This window comes from Lagenorhynchus albirostris, chromosome 13, assembly GCF_949774975.1.
Source record: "Lagenorhynchus albirostris chromosome 13, mLagAlb1.1, whole genome shotgun sequence".
Taxonomy (NCBI): Eukaryota; Metazoa; Chordata; class Mammalia; order Artiodactyla; family Delphinidae; genus Lagenorhynchus; species Lagenorhynchus albirostris.
Window position 1 is genome coordinate 34,364,810 of NC_083107.1, and position 17,794 is coordinate 34,382,603.

The 17,794-nt window shown below is 38.2% G+C and overlaps 1 protein-coding gene across 1 annotated transcript in view; it reads right to left on the reverse strand.

The window, feature by feature from the left end:
* Positions 1-11,725, reverse strand: part of ACTR2 (actin related protein 2) — a 35,525-nt gene extending 23,800 nt beyond the window's left edge. Inside the window, exons 1-2 of the mRNA XM_060169159.1 lie at positions 11,565-11,725; positions 4,290-4,400 (exon numbers count right to left, since the gene is read on the reverse strand). Coding sequence (XP_060025142.1) covers positions 4,290-4,400; positions 11,565-11,612 — 159 coding nt within the window. The 5' untranslated portion in view covers positions 11,613-11,725. The remainder of the gene's footprint in view (positions 1-4,289; positions 4,401-11,564) is intronic.
* Positions 11,726-17,794: the final 6,069 nt, after the last annotated feature.

Here is a 17,794-nt window from a genome sequence, read left to right on the forward strand (position 1 = left end):
TAAAGTTAATTTACCATAACTTAATACTCAAATTGCTTAAATATTAACTATTTAGAATCATCTGATAGGAAAATGCAAAACTAAATATCTATATTTGTGAACTCTAGTAACTGACATGCATTTGTTGAATTACTTATGGAGAAGTATACTGATAATTTCAAATGCATCAAAAGACAAGATACACTGATGGACTGACAGATGGATAAATGGATAGATATGTGATATATCAGTACAGTAAACATTAATATCAGAATCTAGGTGATGGATGTATGGGTTTCACTGCAAAATTCCTCCAACTTTGCCGTGTATTCTAAACCCTTCTTAATAAAATGTTAGGGGGAGGAATTTATACCTCCAAGTACATATATTACTTTTGGCCATCAATATAACTTAATATACAATTTTGTTACTTTCTTCTAGAATATATCTTTCTTTGTGTTATACAAGGTAATAACAGATCAGATAATTAGATGGTTTATATCATCGATATATATTCACAACTACATTTCAACAAATTTAGTATAAGTCTGGTCTGATTTCATCAGACTGTTTAGTTTTTATTCCATGCAAGAATAGGGGCTTACATATGTCTGATCTAATGCCAACTCAAAATAAAAGTGTCATGGATCTACTTCTAGGGCACACATACCATAAATAATTAACTGAAAAAAACATCTGGCATTGAGTATCTTACCATCCCTCTGAACAAAGAGGACATTTAAAATGGAAGAAAACGAGTATTAACTTATCAAATTAGTGCAAATAGTCTTGACTAACTCAAGCTACCTAATTTAAAAACGTATCGATATCTAAAATTTTATTTCAAAAAATCCTAAAACATATAGTTTTCCTTAGAACATTTTAACTTCCAAAACCCCAAAATGATAAAAGGTTATGTAACTTGCCCGCATCTCCAAGACCAAAATTATAAGCCATCAGATCAGGCCTTAGTTTTTTACCACCCACCTCATCATTGGACCAAGTCTAAACCATCACCTATTACCTGAAAGAATGAAAAATTATAGTAACTGTCTGAGATTTTGTTATAAAAGCATTTATATTTTATGAAAAGCAGGCAGTGTAGATGAGATTTGCCAAGAATCATTCTGAACAATGTCACCTCAAATTAAAAGTAGAGCAAATATACTTTAAAACCACAATTAAATTCCTAGAACAAAATTTCATAAAAAACATTAAATTAAGCCTACACTGTTCTCTACAAGTGCACTTTTTTCTTAATCTCCTCCAGATTTTAAGACAAATGCATGATCTTTTATTTAGGATAAATGTAGGAATTTCCACTTTTAAATGCTTTTGTTTATTCAAAAGAAAACTTCACAAAGTTACTGTTACTAGTTAAAATACATATCACTAGAAAGGCCTGATATTAACCTCTGTCAAAGCTGCTTACAAATATTAAAAACAAACAAACTTGAAAATATCTACTACAGAAAGCACTTTGACTACCACAGAAAAATATGGTGAAAGAGTCAATTGCCTGGGATGCGCCTAGTTCTAGTTCAAAAGAAAAAGGTGCCACACAATGGTATTTATTTAGAGGAAGAATCTATTGTCTATGCGAAAGTCTTACAAGACTTCCATCTTTTTCTTATTTATACTCAGATAATGCAAAATCTGCTCATCGATAAGGATAATATAGGAAACAAGTCAATCTCTTTTTCTCCCCCTTTACTATTTATAGTTCATTTGCACATTAAAATTTTACTCAGTTTATTAAATACACATATGATACCGTACTGGATGCAAATATATACACATATATATAGAGGCTATGACAGGCAGTGTTCAATTTAACAATGGTCAATAAAGTGGATTTATCCAAATGCAACAACTTCACCCCAATTTTCTGGATCACACATATCCTAAATAAAGCCACTTGGTTTCTAATAAAATGCACACCACATTCCATTTTAATCGTAACATTCATCTACAAAAAACACAAGGAAAACAATTCAAAACTATGTTAGTAATTAGTTCTGATTTGGTCCATTGTATGCAATCAGGAAAGTATAGGACTTAATTAGTTGCTACCAAATTGAAGCAATGAAAAAGGTTAAAAATCAAAGTACTTAAAAATTAAAAAATTAAAATATGGAATTACCCCCCTCCCCAATACCAAAGGGACACAAAACAACAACTACTGTCCCACCAAGCAAAAGTGGAAAACAAACAGAGAGCATGTGTGTAACCTCACTTACCATCTTTTTGTTATTCTACTTCAACAGGTCAAGAAAGGTGAAGAGAGAGAAGGTAGAAGTAAGAGTCAGAAAAGGCCTAAATAAAATCCTCACTGAAATTTTTAAACATACAAGCAATAGAGACAAATTAGGTCGAGGTCAGATGCAGTACTACTACAGTTTACGGAGTTAACAATTAGGGCCGAATTAGCATGGACAGTTATTACTCCTGAATGAAAATAAACTCATTAAACAATTTAAATTTCCAGTTTTTAGTCTACCACATTTTAGCTAACAAGACACAAAAAGTATAAATCAATCCACTAGGCATAGGAATTCCAAAAAAGTCATATTTCTTTAATTCATTACTGAATTTAAGAAACTTAATTAAGGAAAATAAATAGCAGAAAAGGTCTAGCTGAGTAAGTAAAGGGTATTTAGAGTTGACTTTCCAAGCTCTAGTAGTCAAGTTAAATTTGACACAGGTCTGTTTTCTTTCACTGTTTTCTACTGGAAGACAAATTAACTTGAAAGACTTAAAAGATTAAGCAGATTGAACAGAAGTGAGCCAATCGAACAGACTGACAAACCATACAAGCAAATGCTACTGGGGAATTCCTTAGCAAAAACGTCTTATTAGGATATCCTCTAGTTTCATTTCTATCACTTGGCCTTAAAAAGCAAGAAAATGGTAATTATTGTGACTATGCTGGTCAATAAAAATAGCTATATGTATCTTAATACCTCAAAAATGTTATTATCCATAAAGTATATAAAAAAGCCATTCTTCTTTAAAAGGCTGATACTGAATAAAAGTGTGACTTCCAACATCATTAAAAAGTTTATCCTTATCACTATTATTAGCTAAATTTTAAGTTGAGTTCATTTAAGATTGAATTCAATCAGAACGAAAGGAGTTCACAAAAAGAGAATACAGAATTCCACAAAATTCCCAAAAGACCCTAAAAAAACCCCCAAAACAAAAACAAAAAACCTCTCATATTGAGTATCCCTTCTGATTGTAACATAACAAAACAGAGGCCAGAATCATTCACTCTTTTAAGTCTTTAAAAAATTAACACAGAACCTAAGTTTCAGTTTGTACTTTTATTCACTGTGTAATTCAATTCTCTAGTCCCAACAGCAGAGAGCCACCAAGTAGCAAACCTCTACCACCTACTACCACCTTCCTAGACATCTCAAATAAACGTTCCAGAGAGGCACACACTAACTCACACACTAACAATTCAGTGAAGTCTTGCCAAGGACTGTCCAGATAGGACCAACAATGCTAGTCCGTTCACAAATGATTCAGTGAAAGGGCCCCTAAATGTTACTGCATTTTGTATAACCTGATCCCTAGGCCACCTGAAAAATTTAAGTCAATTGGTGACCACTGACTTTTGATTCTTTTTCTTCTACAATATTGTAACTCCCACTTGATTTTCAATCCCTTTAATAGAAGGTAAAAATCTATCACCCTTAACATCCAGTCACTCATGTTAAGTACAGTAGGTAGGCAATGACAATATTCCCTTCCCTCTCCTCGTGCTAAGATAAATACAAGGCCAAATAAAGACTTGCACAGCTTCCTCCTGCACACTATGGAAATCAGTTATACTGGTGAAAAGAGGAACCAATAAGATTTATATCCTGTGTTTCCTGACTAGCTATATAAAAATGTAGGGGGATCAGGCCATGAGAACATGGGAAGGAAAAATCTTAGGTCCCAAAGAGACACCAACATAGAAAAATATATGGAACTGAAAGACATAAAAATACCAGGCTGATTTCTTTTAAAAATTATATTAGGTAATAGGACTTTAAGTCACTAATACAGTATTCACATCAACATAAAAATCTTACTAAGTATTTTACTTCATTCAGAGAGTGATGGCATCAAGCTATACTTAAAGTCAGATGAAATTAACTTCAGTTTCTGGTGCCTTTCTTCAGGTGTTGATAAAAATTTTAAATATAAGAAATTCGGCCCTCCTCCTTTGCCTTTCAAGGCATCACATTTTAAAACTACTTAATTCAAAGAACACCTCACAGGTTTTGCTCCTCATTTATCAATAAATAAAATATTACCTTGATTTCAATGTTTCCCACTTTGGTGGTTGATCTGATAATAGGTCTTCCAACCAAAGCTGGGAAGATGTGTTCTGGAAAGTTGGAGCCTGCATATCCACACTTCACAAACTGGAAAAGAACAGTAAAAGTGGGTTAGTGTCAAGGTATTTATGATATTATCCTTTTAAAAACTGTATCTGAAAAGTACCACTTTGCATTTATATATTTTAAACTTTTGTTGCTTTCAAATTACCCAAAGTAGTCACCCCATCTATCATATCCTCCATTTATTTCCTTTATGGCACTACTACCAGAGTTCCCGTTTCCTTACTGGTTAACTGCTTATTTAGTGCCTAGGTCTCCCCACCACAGGGAGCTAAGCTGAGCAGTTCATGCTGGAGCCCACTGCCTTGATGCACAGAGGGGAAGGGACAAATTCACTCAACAAATGCTAAGGATTTTTAAAAGAGAAATGTCAGAAAATGAACAGAACTAAAGCAGCTTTTCATTCATGTCTGGCAATTCACTTAAGCAACCCCATTTCTGAAAATGGGAAAATCAAATGGCATATGGACTAGCATCAAAATAAACATTTATTAGGCATTTGGGGCTATTTACATCTTTATACTTAGACAAACGTATTCAGTAATAACAAATGACATAATTTCATATTCAGATAGTGTACTTCTCCAATGAGGACGTATCACTGATTCTAATAATACTTCCATTTTATGAATAAGAAACTGATGTACTAGGAGATTTAACAATCTACAGTAAAACTGAAAATAGAACCAAGGGTTTTTAGTTCTTATACCAATAATACAGTCTGTTTAGACTTATTTTTAAGAGCAGCCATTACAAGGAAAAGGCAGTTTAAAACTTCAGGGTGGGAGGAAGAAGCTATAAAAGAAAGGAAATGCAATCAGTCTCTACCCTCTCTCTTACCAAGCCTTTATTCAATGTATTGTACACTGTGCAAGGATTTTTGTGTCTATTGATGAATCCCAAGCACCTAGAACAGTGTCTGACACATACTAAATGCATACTATTTAACTGATCAATAAATATTAGAAGTTTTGCTGTTGACCTGTATGATACTATGATTATCTTAACCTAGAGAATATGTTTAATATTGAGAAAGTCTATTGTTCCATGGCTTCAGGTACCATATTCTCTTAGAAGAATTAAGGAGAAAAACAGTAACTGAATGTGATGCATGATAGTAATAACACAGAAGTGGAGAGAAAGCTGTTACATACAAGGAACTGTTTTGTGTGATAGTGGTAAAGGTTAGCAACTACCTGAAACTCACTGACTTCTGACTAACCCTCCAAAATATAAAATTTTTCTACTGCAAAGACAATCTTGTTGGAAATGATGTTGATGAACCGCATTTAATTATAAATAGTCTAGAACATTCTGCCATGCATAATTTCAAGTCTTTTATATATAGAGCTCTATAAAAATATGTTGAAGTCATGTCTTTAGCAGACTAAAGCTACTGGTATGAAAAATATGCCTAAAATTTTAAAATTGCATATTTCCAATACCACCTGAATTCGTATCTCCTCAGTTCACGTTTACATTTTAGAACCTACATAAAACACACTGCTCAGATAGGTTTTCTTCCAAACTCACAAAACCTAGTCCTGCTTAGTTTACCATTCAGCCACATACCCATTTCTAAAACTATGATACAATTCTGACCGGATTAGCTTCCAAGGCAGAAGTTACTGTGATATGATGGCATATGCAATAGATTACCTGCTTGCTCATACCTCTCTCTCTATTTGAATAGTGGATGATAAAGAGCAATACACTTCCCACCCTAAAAAAGTGTTCAACAGAATTCAGAAATGCTAGTCCATTTTTCCACAATGTCTTCCCAAATAATTTAACAATGTGACCCAGAAAGAGTTGGAGTGACAACTGCCACAGAGGAAAAGAATAATACTTAATATTTTCTAGTCTATTCAAATTAAAAGAAAATGAAAAAACCTCTCACACGCTTCTCTTCTAAATCAAACTCGCTTTTGTCCTTAAGTCAAAAGCCAGCTCACCTGACGTGAATGGAAATCAGATGCAAAACCAGAGAATCTCTTCTCATTACCCCACCATATCCAAATTTCTACATAAATAAAATTTGTCATGATCACCAGCTTTAGTCATAATTTATACATATGTTCCAAATATAGAAACCAAATATAATGTAGACATTAAATTCTTATGTATTAACATAATGAACAGATAAGGACACTGGGTGGGTCAAAAAGTGTCCATTCACCAGACTGAACATGCTCACATGGGTATAAATGTTCTTAAAAAAAATGACAGAATGAATGAAAAAAGAACCTACAAGTTTGTAAGGGCATTTTTAGCACATTAAATGTAAACAAATGATTTAAGTGAGAAATCGTAACACAAGGTAAAGGTGGGGCAGGAGCCTGGGATGGGGCGTAAGCCAAGTCCTGGTGCAGGGAGGAGGCTGCGAAGGTTGACGTGCCTCCCCTCATTGAGCCAAACACACTGGGAAACGTGCAACACAGTAAATCCATAATCACATCACTCAATGTTTACTGATTATAACCTGAACAATTATAGATGGGTAGTTTGCACCTTGAAATTCTTGTCTGAGCATACTTCACGGGACAAAATATTTGCCAAGTGCCTGAGGCAAAATGACAAAAAATTAAGAACTCCTGAAACTATAAAAATAATTGTAAACTACTATTCCTGTGCTTTATAAAAAATGGAAATTTGGCTTTTAGTTCAAATTAAAGATACCAATCACTTATTAATGAAATCATTTATTCTGCTTAAGCAGTAGCTTACTGGAAGTAGATGCTGCCACAGTAATCCAGTGCTAGCATTACTACAGGGTACTAGTGTTTGGTCAAAATGGCAAGTGCTGCACTATTTCACATTATTTCAAATGTGAAAGCATTAACAGTTATAATAACAAGAATATAATTACAATGATGTATTTCTCAATAACATATAACCAACAGACAACCTGCCATTTCCTTTCTTGTAAAAAGCAAGTATTTTTTAAAAGATCTAAACCACGATGTAATAAAATACAAAGAAAATATTCTTTTTTAAATTATTTGTTTGGTATCATTTTTAATCCTGGAGATATCTCCCCCCATTCCAATCATTTTAAGACTTGGTGGCTTAGTTCTCTCATTGTGTGCAGTAACGCTGTGTTTAAGAAATAGATTTTACCATATATAGTTTCCTCTTCATAGCACTGTGGTTTAAACTGGCTCCCTTACTTCCTACTGAGTCATCAAATGGTAAGAACATGAACAATATAATGTTCTTTCAAGCAACAAAAAAAAGCTCATCTACATTTGCTCTAAAAGTACCTTTCTCCCTCAAAAAATAAACTGGGATTTATAAAGTCTCATTTGGACTTATTTAATTTGTATTTTTCCTTTATTAATTTAAATTGATGATATTGACATATTAATTTTTTTTTTTTTTTTTGGTGCGGTACACGGGCCTCTCACCATTGTGGCCTCTCCCGTTGCGGAGCACAGGCTCCGGACGCGCAGGCTCAGCGGCCATGGCTCACAGGCCTAGTCGCTCCGCGGCATGTGGGATCTTCCCAGACCGGGGCACGAACCCGCGTCCCCTGCATCGGCAGGCGGACTCTCAACCACTGCGCCACCAGGGAAGCCCTGACATATTAATTTAATTGCATAGTGATTATTCTGATCTCAGACCACCAAAATATTTATTATATTTATTCCAAAGCACTTTTTTTTTTTTTTTTTTTTTTGCGGTACGCGGGCCTCTCACTGTTGTCGCCTCTCCCGTTGCGGAGCACAGGCTCCGGAAGCGCAGACTCAGCGGCCATGGCTCACGGGCCTAGCCGCTCCGCGGCACGTGGGATCTTCCTGGACCGGGGCACGAACCCGTGTCCCCTGCATCGGCAGGCAGACTCTCAACCACTGCGCCACCAGGGAAGCCCTATTCCAAAGCATTTTATAGGGTGAAACCAAACCTGTTTCTGATTTGTTTCTAACTCAAACACTCCTAAATTCATTATATAAATCTGTATAAGCCTGATAAAGGCCATAATACTACAAATGTGGATTGTAAAAGTGTAATTACCTAACACTATAAGCTACTTTGTATCACTAGACCCTAAAAATTATACCAGTCACACAGTAGGCACGCCAGAAGTCTTCACTGTTGGTGAACTAACTCAATGTTGATGAAACCACCCAAGTTTGGTAAAAGAATATACAACACCAGGGGCCCAGGCCCAACTCTTGCAAGGCACCCAAGCCTAAGCAGATCTCCACATTTTCACCCATCTGGCCACTTTCTGCAGCTCTATTTTAGGTGCAGGTTTGGACGAAGGCTCCATTTTAGGTTTGAATGGTTATGAAGGTGAAATGCATAAAGTACTGGAAATGGATGAGCTTTTCCTCCTCTAGGAGGAAAAGAGACAGTGGTCAGCTTGGGAGCTAGTGAGGAAGAAGAGCGGGACCAACATCTGGCATGTGATCACAAGAACTCACCTACTCTTAGGGCATTCGATTCAGGGCCTGCCAGAGGGGCTTAAAAAATCAAGTTCTCAGGACTTCCCTGGTGGTGCAGTGGTTAAGAATCCGCCTGCCAATGCAGGGGACACGGGTTCGAGCCCTGGTCCAGGAAGATCCCACATGCCATGGAGCAACTAAGCCCGTGCGCCACAACTACTGAAGACCGCGCGCCTAGAGCCCGTGCTCCGCGACAAGAGAAGCCACCGCAATGAGAAGCCCACGCACTGCAACAATGACCCAACGCAGCCATAAATAAATAAATTAAAAAAAAAAATCAAGTTCTCAAATACCTATAATTTTAACACCTAAAATGTGTAAGAGGCAAACTGCTTTGGAGTAACAACTATTTCCATAAGTTTTTAGAAATTTAATTTTAATATCTTCTTTATTTAATCATAGAGGAATCATTAGACCTTCAGGTACCTAAATAAAATCAAACTGACTATGAAGTATAACCATAAGAAATACAGAATCTAAGTGGTTCCTAATTCTCTAAATTTTCAGAAATATCACAGCATTCATGACTACATACCACATCAGAGCGGTTTCTTCATTTGAAGTCTACCATGTCCTATAGAAAATCTGGATAAAAATTTTAGAGTAACTAGAAACATAACACCAAATATGTAAGTTTTTGTTTGAATTAACTACACTTTTCTATTTATGTCATAGTAACTGATCTTTTGTCTTAAGAAACAAGATTCTTAAATTATGGATTAGACATAAGACTAATCAATAATATACAATCAGTTTTCTAACACAGATAAACTAATGAAATAGTAACATAAAAACTAAATATTATGGGACTTCCCCAGTTGTCCAGTGGTTAATACTCCGCGCTTCCACCTCGCAGAGCGCGGGTTCGATCCTGGTCGGGGAACTAAGATCCTGCATGCGGTGCAGCCAAAAAGAAAATTTTTTAAAAAAAGAAGAAGAAAAAAAACCCCTAAATATTATGAGAAAACATATACTACAAAAACAGGGTTCACTGTCCTTCAAAGAGGAGGAATCCATTAAAACATAACTGACTTCAATTTCTAAAGAAAAAAGCTGACATATTCACAAAACAAAATATATTAACATCAACTTTTAAAGATTTACATTTATTTAGAGGTCAATTTGAGACTACAGTGGGAATCAGGCTAATATTTTTTAAAAAGCACCTTTAACTGAGTTTTAAGTGTAAAAGTAATACATGTTTATAGTTAGTTTCATTTAAAGATAGTTTAAAAATACATGGTTTGTTAAAAAAACAAAGAACAGTTTTCCAATAATTCAGAAGGGTGATGAAGTCCTTCCCACCTTACCTCACTCTTATCCCTAGTCTCACAGGTAACCACTATGAACATACATTTCTTATAAATTCCGCCAAAACTTTCATATACACATACATTTGTGGACACATAAATATCTTTAATAAAGATGGAATTGCTGTAAAACTATTTTTAAACTTAACAATAGATCTTAAAAATGTTTCTATAGTGGTGGACCTGCCTCCTTTTCTTTAAGTACTATTCCATTTTGTATGGATGTCTTCTTACTCTCATCCATTTTTAACTTAGGTCAGATAAAGCTAATATCATCATTGCTTGTAAAAGTCTAACATTCAATCAAGGGCAGCATATTATAGCTGTGAATATCAGCTCTTTTTTCCCCTCAACAATCCAGTTTCCAAAGGGCTTTAAAGTTCAAATAAAATCTATTTTAATTCATCTATCACATTTATGGAAGGAAGGGGATAAAAGTCACAAAATACTGCAGCTCCAAGATGGTTAGGACTTGTTGTAATGTAGGGAGAAGTGATCACTACAGAACTCATCCAAAATAAGTAACACTTCTGTCTTCTAATTTGCTGACTTCGCTGCCCAAAATACATTTTTTTTAAATGGGGTGGGGGGGGCGATTGAAAGAAACCACCTTCAAATAATTTCTATATCAGTGTTTTACTCAGATTTTTACAATTATTTGCATTTTAGAATCTTAAATACTAACATTACCTGTATTCTGCAAGTAAGGAAAAAAAGGAGGAGGGGTACCCAAACTGATTAACTTCCCCTAAGGTTAGTGGAATTAACACCTGGGCCTTAAAGGGTGCAAGATCAACCACTGGAACACACTGGTCTCTGCGGGGCTGCACCTGGGCCAAATTTCCAGCATGCAGAACAAAAAGTAAATGATGCGCTGCCGACCTGGTCTCCCTTCCCCTCAAAAAACAAGAAAACAAAAAAACAAACACTGCGAAAGGAGTGAGGCTCACTGCATGACAGCACTTCCCTTTTTTCTTTAAACCCGCTTCCTGCCTCCCGTTCTGTATCTTCAACTATACAGGAAGAGGAAGGCCTCTTGATCTTCTTTTTACACACCGGCAACCCTGGGGAATGGAGCCCTTCTGGAACACACAAACCCAGCCTTCTACTCCTCCGGCCCTTTAGCCAGCCAGAATCCCGCGGCTCCAGCGCGGGGCCGGCCCCGGCCGGGCAGCAGGTGGGAACCCCATCCAGTGCCGGCCTCGCCCGCCGTCCTGACCCCGAGCTGCGGGAGTGGCGGGCTCGGGGAAACTAAGGGGCCCGACCCTCTCGCGCGCCACACCCACGGAGGCGGGAAGCGAGGCCCTGGCCCCTTGGCCCCGGGGGCCGAGGGCCCAGGGGTGCAGCCCCGGGCGCCAAGGGCCCGCGCGCCCCTCGCTCATCCCCTGCCCGAGCCTGTAGCCGCTGCAGCCTCCCCGCAAAGCGCTTACCCCGGTGCCGTTGTCGCACACCACCACCTTCCGGCCCTGGCTGTCCATAGTGCGCCCGTAAGAGAGCCGGAGCCGCCGCCACCGAACAACCTACAACGGCCGCCGTCCGTCGGTTCCTCTTCCTCCTCCTCCCTCTTCCCGGCCCCTCCCGCGGCCCAGCTTTTTTCTCCCACCCGGAAGTGGCCGTCCGCCCCTACCCGCCCCTGCCCGCCACCTACTGACTGCCGGCGCGGAAGAGGTGAGGACGGGAGGGAGGAAGCAGAGACTGGCAGCGGTGAGCTCCAATAAGAAACAAAGGAGCCCGAGGTCCCGCCCACGGCGCCGTTTCCGGCTTCGGTTCCAGCTCCGCCTTCAGGGTCGCCGCCCATGCAGGTTCTTCCTGTCGGCGTCTTGTCCCCGGCGCTTCACCGGGTGTAAATGGCCGCCGAGGTGGTGGCCGCTGCAGTCTTCTCCTTAAGGCGTGGCAGGAGTTGGGGGCTCCGCTTACCCGGCTGAAGGAGGCGCAGGCAGATGAAAGATATCTGGTCTGTGGCGAGACCGCAATGGAATGTGACAGAGAAGCCTGCCGGGAGGGCGGGAGGCGGCAGACACCCTTGCTAACCCCACCATTGAATGAGGCTTGGTGTATCATTGCTTGTAAGCCTTTTCAGTGGGCAGAGCTGCGATGGTACAGACACATGAAATCGCGCATTTACACCGATTCCTCCAATTCCAGCCCAATCTGTCTTTGCCCGGTTCGCCCTTAGTCACGTGAACAAGAGTAGGTGCTTAACGATTCCAGCCTCATTGCTCACCACTTCCCTTGCAGCAGCATGATGTTGCTTCACACCTCTTCAGTATATGTACCTATCTGAACCCAGGCTCTGTGCTTTGAAATCAGACAACCCCAGTTTCAAACAAGGCCCCGCCACTCAGGAATTCTGTGATCTGGGCCCACGCTACATGAGCCCTCAGTTCAATATTATAATACCAGACTGCTTTATAGTTTCACTTTGTTTTTTTATTAGACAGTGGTTTTCAAACCTTATAAAGGCATAGAATGCTTTATTCAAATTTAATATTATATGGAAACCCAACATATAAAAATAGATCAAAGTATGGGAGCTCCCTGGTGGTCTAGTGGTTAGGATTCCTCACTTTCACTGCCAAGGCCCAGGATTCAATCCCTGGTGGGGGAACTGAGATCTCACAAGCCGGACAGCCAAAATTTAAAAAAAGAAAAGAAAAAAAAAAAGATCAAAATAAAGCTGCCATAGTTGTTGGAAGTTTGAGAAGTTAGTCTGAGTAGGAGGCCTCGGGGGAATCTCTTCCCTGCATCTGCTTCAGTAGTCATTGAGGTACCTCAGCCTGCTGAACTTTGCAGTAGTTCATAAATTACATGTCTTACTTTTCTGGACCCAGTGCCTAACACTGTGTAGTTTTCATGGAATTATATTTAATTGGTCCCAGCAAATTGAATTCAAGCATTTCTGTGTCCTTTTACTTTTCCTCTTTATGAAATTAAATGGATTACTAATTTTTACTTTTTAAGAAGTAACATTTGTTTTCTTCTGATTATAAAATCACCACATGCAGATGATAGGAAATATCAACAAACATCTATTTGCTACAGTAATGAAAATGCAGCAAAACGCCTTGATTATGCAAATACAGATATAATGCTGTTGGCAACTGTTTCCTGCCTTCTGCACCAGGCTCATCCTGGTCATTTCCCTTTCCCCAAAATAATGTGACCTCACATTTTAGGTGACTGAATTTTTTTGTGTGTGGGAGAGCTTCATTTCTAGCCTTCTGCTGAAATTGTAGGTATATTATTCTGCACAAAATCTTGCTAGGCAGCTATTTCCTTTTTACACATGACAAAACGGGGGCTTTAAAAAATTAAGTCTAGGGCTTCCCTGGTGGCGCAGTGGTTGAGAGTCCGCCTGCCGATGCAGGGGACACGGGTTCGTGCCCCGGTCTGGGAAGATCCCACATGCCGCGGAGCGGCTGGGCCCGTGAGCCATGGCCACTGAGCTTGCACGTCCGGAGCCTGTGCTCCACAACAGGAGAGGCCACAACAGTGAGAGGCCCGTGTACTGCAAAAAATAAAAATAAAAAATAAATAAAAAATAAAAAATTAAGTCTACCAAGAACTACATGCAGAAATCAATATATTTATAAATGCCAACAGCTAACAATCTGAAAATTAAGTAAGGAAACAATTCCATTTACAAGAGTATCAGAAAAATCCAAATAAATGTAACGAAAGTAATGCAAGACCTATACGCTGAAAACTACAAAACATTGCTGAGAGAAATCAAAGATCTAGGTAAATAAACATACCATGATCATGGATTGAACATAAGTTGACGGTTCTCTCCAAATTGATCTATAGATTCAATATAATCTCTATCAGAATGGACTTGAGGACATGGGGAGGGGGAAGGGTAAGCTGGGGTGAAGTGAGAGTGGCATGGACATATATACAATACCAAATGTAGAATGGATGGCTGGTGGGAAGCAGCTGCATAGCACAGGGAGGTCAGCTCAGTGCCTTGTGACCACCTAGAGGGGTGGGATAGAGAGGGTGGGAGGGAGACAAGAGGGAGGGGATATGGGGATATATGGATACGTGTGGCTGATTCACTTTGTTATACAGCAGAAGCTAACACACCATTGTAGAGCAATTATACTCCAATAAAGATGTTGAAAAAATATATATATATATATAATCTCTACCAACACCCCAGCAGCCCTTTTTCTTTTTAGAAATTGACAAGTTTGATTCTAAAATTTATATGGAAATGTAAAGGAACCAGAATAGCCAAAGCAATTTTGAAAAAGAAAAGCAAAGGTGACAGACTTCTGCTACCCGATTTGAAAAGTTATAAAGCTACTACACTAATGAATACAGTGTGGTATTGCCACAAGGATAGACATATAGATCAATGGAACAGAATAGACAGCCCAGAAATAAACCTTTACATTTATGGTCATTTGATTTTCAACAAATGTGCTAAAACAATTCAATAGGGAAAGACTAAAAAAATTTTTTAACACAAATAGTGCTAGGACAATTGAATATCTGCGGGGAGGGAGAACTTTGACCCTTACCTCACACTATACATAAAAATTAATTCAAATGGATCATAGACCTAAACGTAAAAGAGCTAAAAGTCTATAAATTCCGGAAGAAAACAAAAATCTTTTGATGTTGAGTTAAAGATTGCTTAGATATGACACCAGAGTCATGATCCATAAAGGAAAAAAATTGACAAGTTATACTTAATAGAAATTTAAAACTTTTAATTCATGTATTAAGAAAAGATAAAGACAAGCCATGGAATAGAAGAAAATATTTGCAAATCATATATCCAACAAAGCACTTGTATCCAGAAAATATTAAGAACATTATAAGAAGACATATTACCTAATTTTAAAATGGGCAAAAGATTTGAATAGACGTTTCACCAATGAAGATTTATGAATGGCTAATAAGCACGTGGAAAGATGCTCAACATCATTAATCATTTAATGCAAATTAAAATCATAATGAGATATCACTTCATACTCACCAGAATGCCTATAATCAGAAAGAAAACATAACAAATGTTAGCAAAGATGTGGAGAAACTGGAACCCTCATACATTGCTGGTAGGAACATACAGCGCTGCAGCAACTTTGGAAAGCAGGTTGGCAGTTTTTCAAAAAGTTAAACATAAAATTACCATACCCAGCAGTTCCACTCCTAGGTATATATCCAAGAGAAATGAAAGCATATATCCACAGATTTGCGTACAAATGTTCATAGTGGCATTACTCATAATAGGTGAAGAGTAGAAACAATCCAAATGTCCTTCAATTTGTAAATGAGTAAACTATGTGGTATATCCATACAATGGAACACTGTTTGGCAATAAAAAGGAAACTACATACCATAACATGGATGAAACTTAAAAACATACCAGCTGCAAAAGTCTATGTATTGTATGGTCCCATTAACATGAAATTTCTAGAAAAAGTAGATTTGTAGATATGGAAAGCACATCCATGACTGCTTGGGCTGGGAGCCACGTTTGGCTGAATATAGGCATGAGAGAACTTTTATGGAGTGATGGAAATTTAATACATTTTATTTATTTATTTATTTTTGGCTGCATTGGGACTTCACCGCTGAGTGGGACTTTCTCTAGTTGTGGCGAGTGGGGGCTACTCTTCGTTGCTTCTCATTGTGGTAGCTTCTCTTGTTGCCGAGCACAGGCTCTAGGTGCGTGGGCTTCAGTAGTTGCGGCTCATGGGTTCCAGAGCACAGGCTCAGTAGTTGTGGCGCACGGGCTTAGTTACTCCGCGGCATGTGGGATCTTCCCAGACCAGGGCTCAAACCTGTGTCCCCTGCACTGGCAGGCAGATTCTTAACCACTGTGCCACCAGGGAAGCCTGAGTGATGGAAATTTAAAACTAGACTTTGGTGATGGTTGCACAACGGTATAAATTTACTAAAATCATGAAACTGTACATTTGAGACCTGTAAATTATACCTTGTAAATTCAACAGAGTTGTTTTTAAAAATTGTTACCTGCCCAAATTCATCAAATTATCATATATCAGAACTAGGAATAGTTATGGGTATGCCTGACTCCAAAGTTCCGTTTACTCAGGATTTTGGGGAACTTTAGATCTGTTATGAAAACCTGAAGCTTCAGTTGGCATCCCAGTTGGAGATGACTTCCTTAGCATTTCACTTGGACCTGATTTAGCTTCTGTCCTTAAATGGAACAGTATGTTTTTATGGTTGCAGAGCAATACAATGACTGTTAAAATACACTCCTACTCATTGATATGTATTCTACTTGAGAAGGAAAACAATTGAAGTAAGGTAATAAAAATAATTAACTCTTTTCTCTCCAGAATTTATAGATAAGAATGATTTCCTTGGAATCTCTTAAAAATGCAGTTACTTGTATCTACAGTTTCTAACTTAATGAGCACAAAGTCACCTTGGGAATGTTTTGAGTAAAACTTTAATTCACTCCAAAGGTGTTCACTCATTTTAGAAACTGATAGTATTACCATGTATATTACACCTTATTCTGTACCTGAAGAACTCAGGAAGAGGACATCCATATCATTTATTTGGTTGATATGTCTCTTAAGATTCTTTTAGTCTATAACACTTCCCCATCTCTTTTTTGTACTATATTTTGGATGAATAAACTGGATCATTGTCCTCTAGATTTTCCCACATTCTGGATTTAGCTGATTGTATCCACGTAGTATTGTTTTTCTTGTTCCATGAGCCTCCATAGTTTTTGTAAACTGGTAGTTAGATCTAGAAGTACGATTAGATTAAGGTTCAATTATCTTGGCAAAAGTATTTCATAGGCAGTAGTATGTACTTCCTATTGCATCACACTTGAAGAAACATAATGTCAAGGTATCCCATATTTAGTGATGTTAAGATTATTCACTGGAATTTGGTGTTACCAAATAATCTATTACAGAGTTCCCCATAAACTTGTCACTTAGGACTTGAAGCAGTCATCAATGATTGTTGCCAGATTGGAACAAAAAACAGTCAAGTACTGTTTGCCTGACCCACAAGTTCTCATTTCCAAAGCTAAGAGGTTTTGACCTAATTAGCTGCGGCAGTTGCTTTCAAATAAGAGTTATAGTTTTGAAACTAGGCTAGTTAAATGACTTTTAAAATAAAAAAAACAAATCTCATAGGCATTAAGTGTACAAAGTTAATAATTTTTTTTTTTTTTTTGCGGTACGCGGGCCTCTCTCTGTTGTGGCCTCTCCCGTTGCGGAGCATAGGCTCTGGACGCGCAGGCTCAGTGGCCATGGCTCACGGGCCCAGGTGCTCCGCGGCATGTGGGATCTTCCCGGACAGGGGCACGTACCCGTGTCCCCTGCATCGGCAGGCGGACTCTCAACCACTGCGCCCCCAAAGCTATAATTTTAGTTGGCATTTTAGTTGTGATATTCCTCGCTCAAAAGGTTAATCTCCTCCCACCTCACCATATATAAAAATTAACTTGAAATGGATCAAAGATGGAAACTTAAGAGATAAAACTATAAACCTCATAAAAGAAAACAGGGGGTAAATCTTCATAACCTTGGATTAGGCTTTGGTTTCTTCGATGTGATGCAAAAGCACAAGCAACAAAATAAGAAATAGATAAAACGCACTTCACCAAAATTAAAAAACATTTGTGCTACAAAAGACACGAACAAGTGACTGAAAA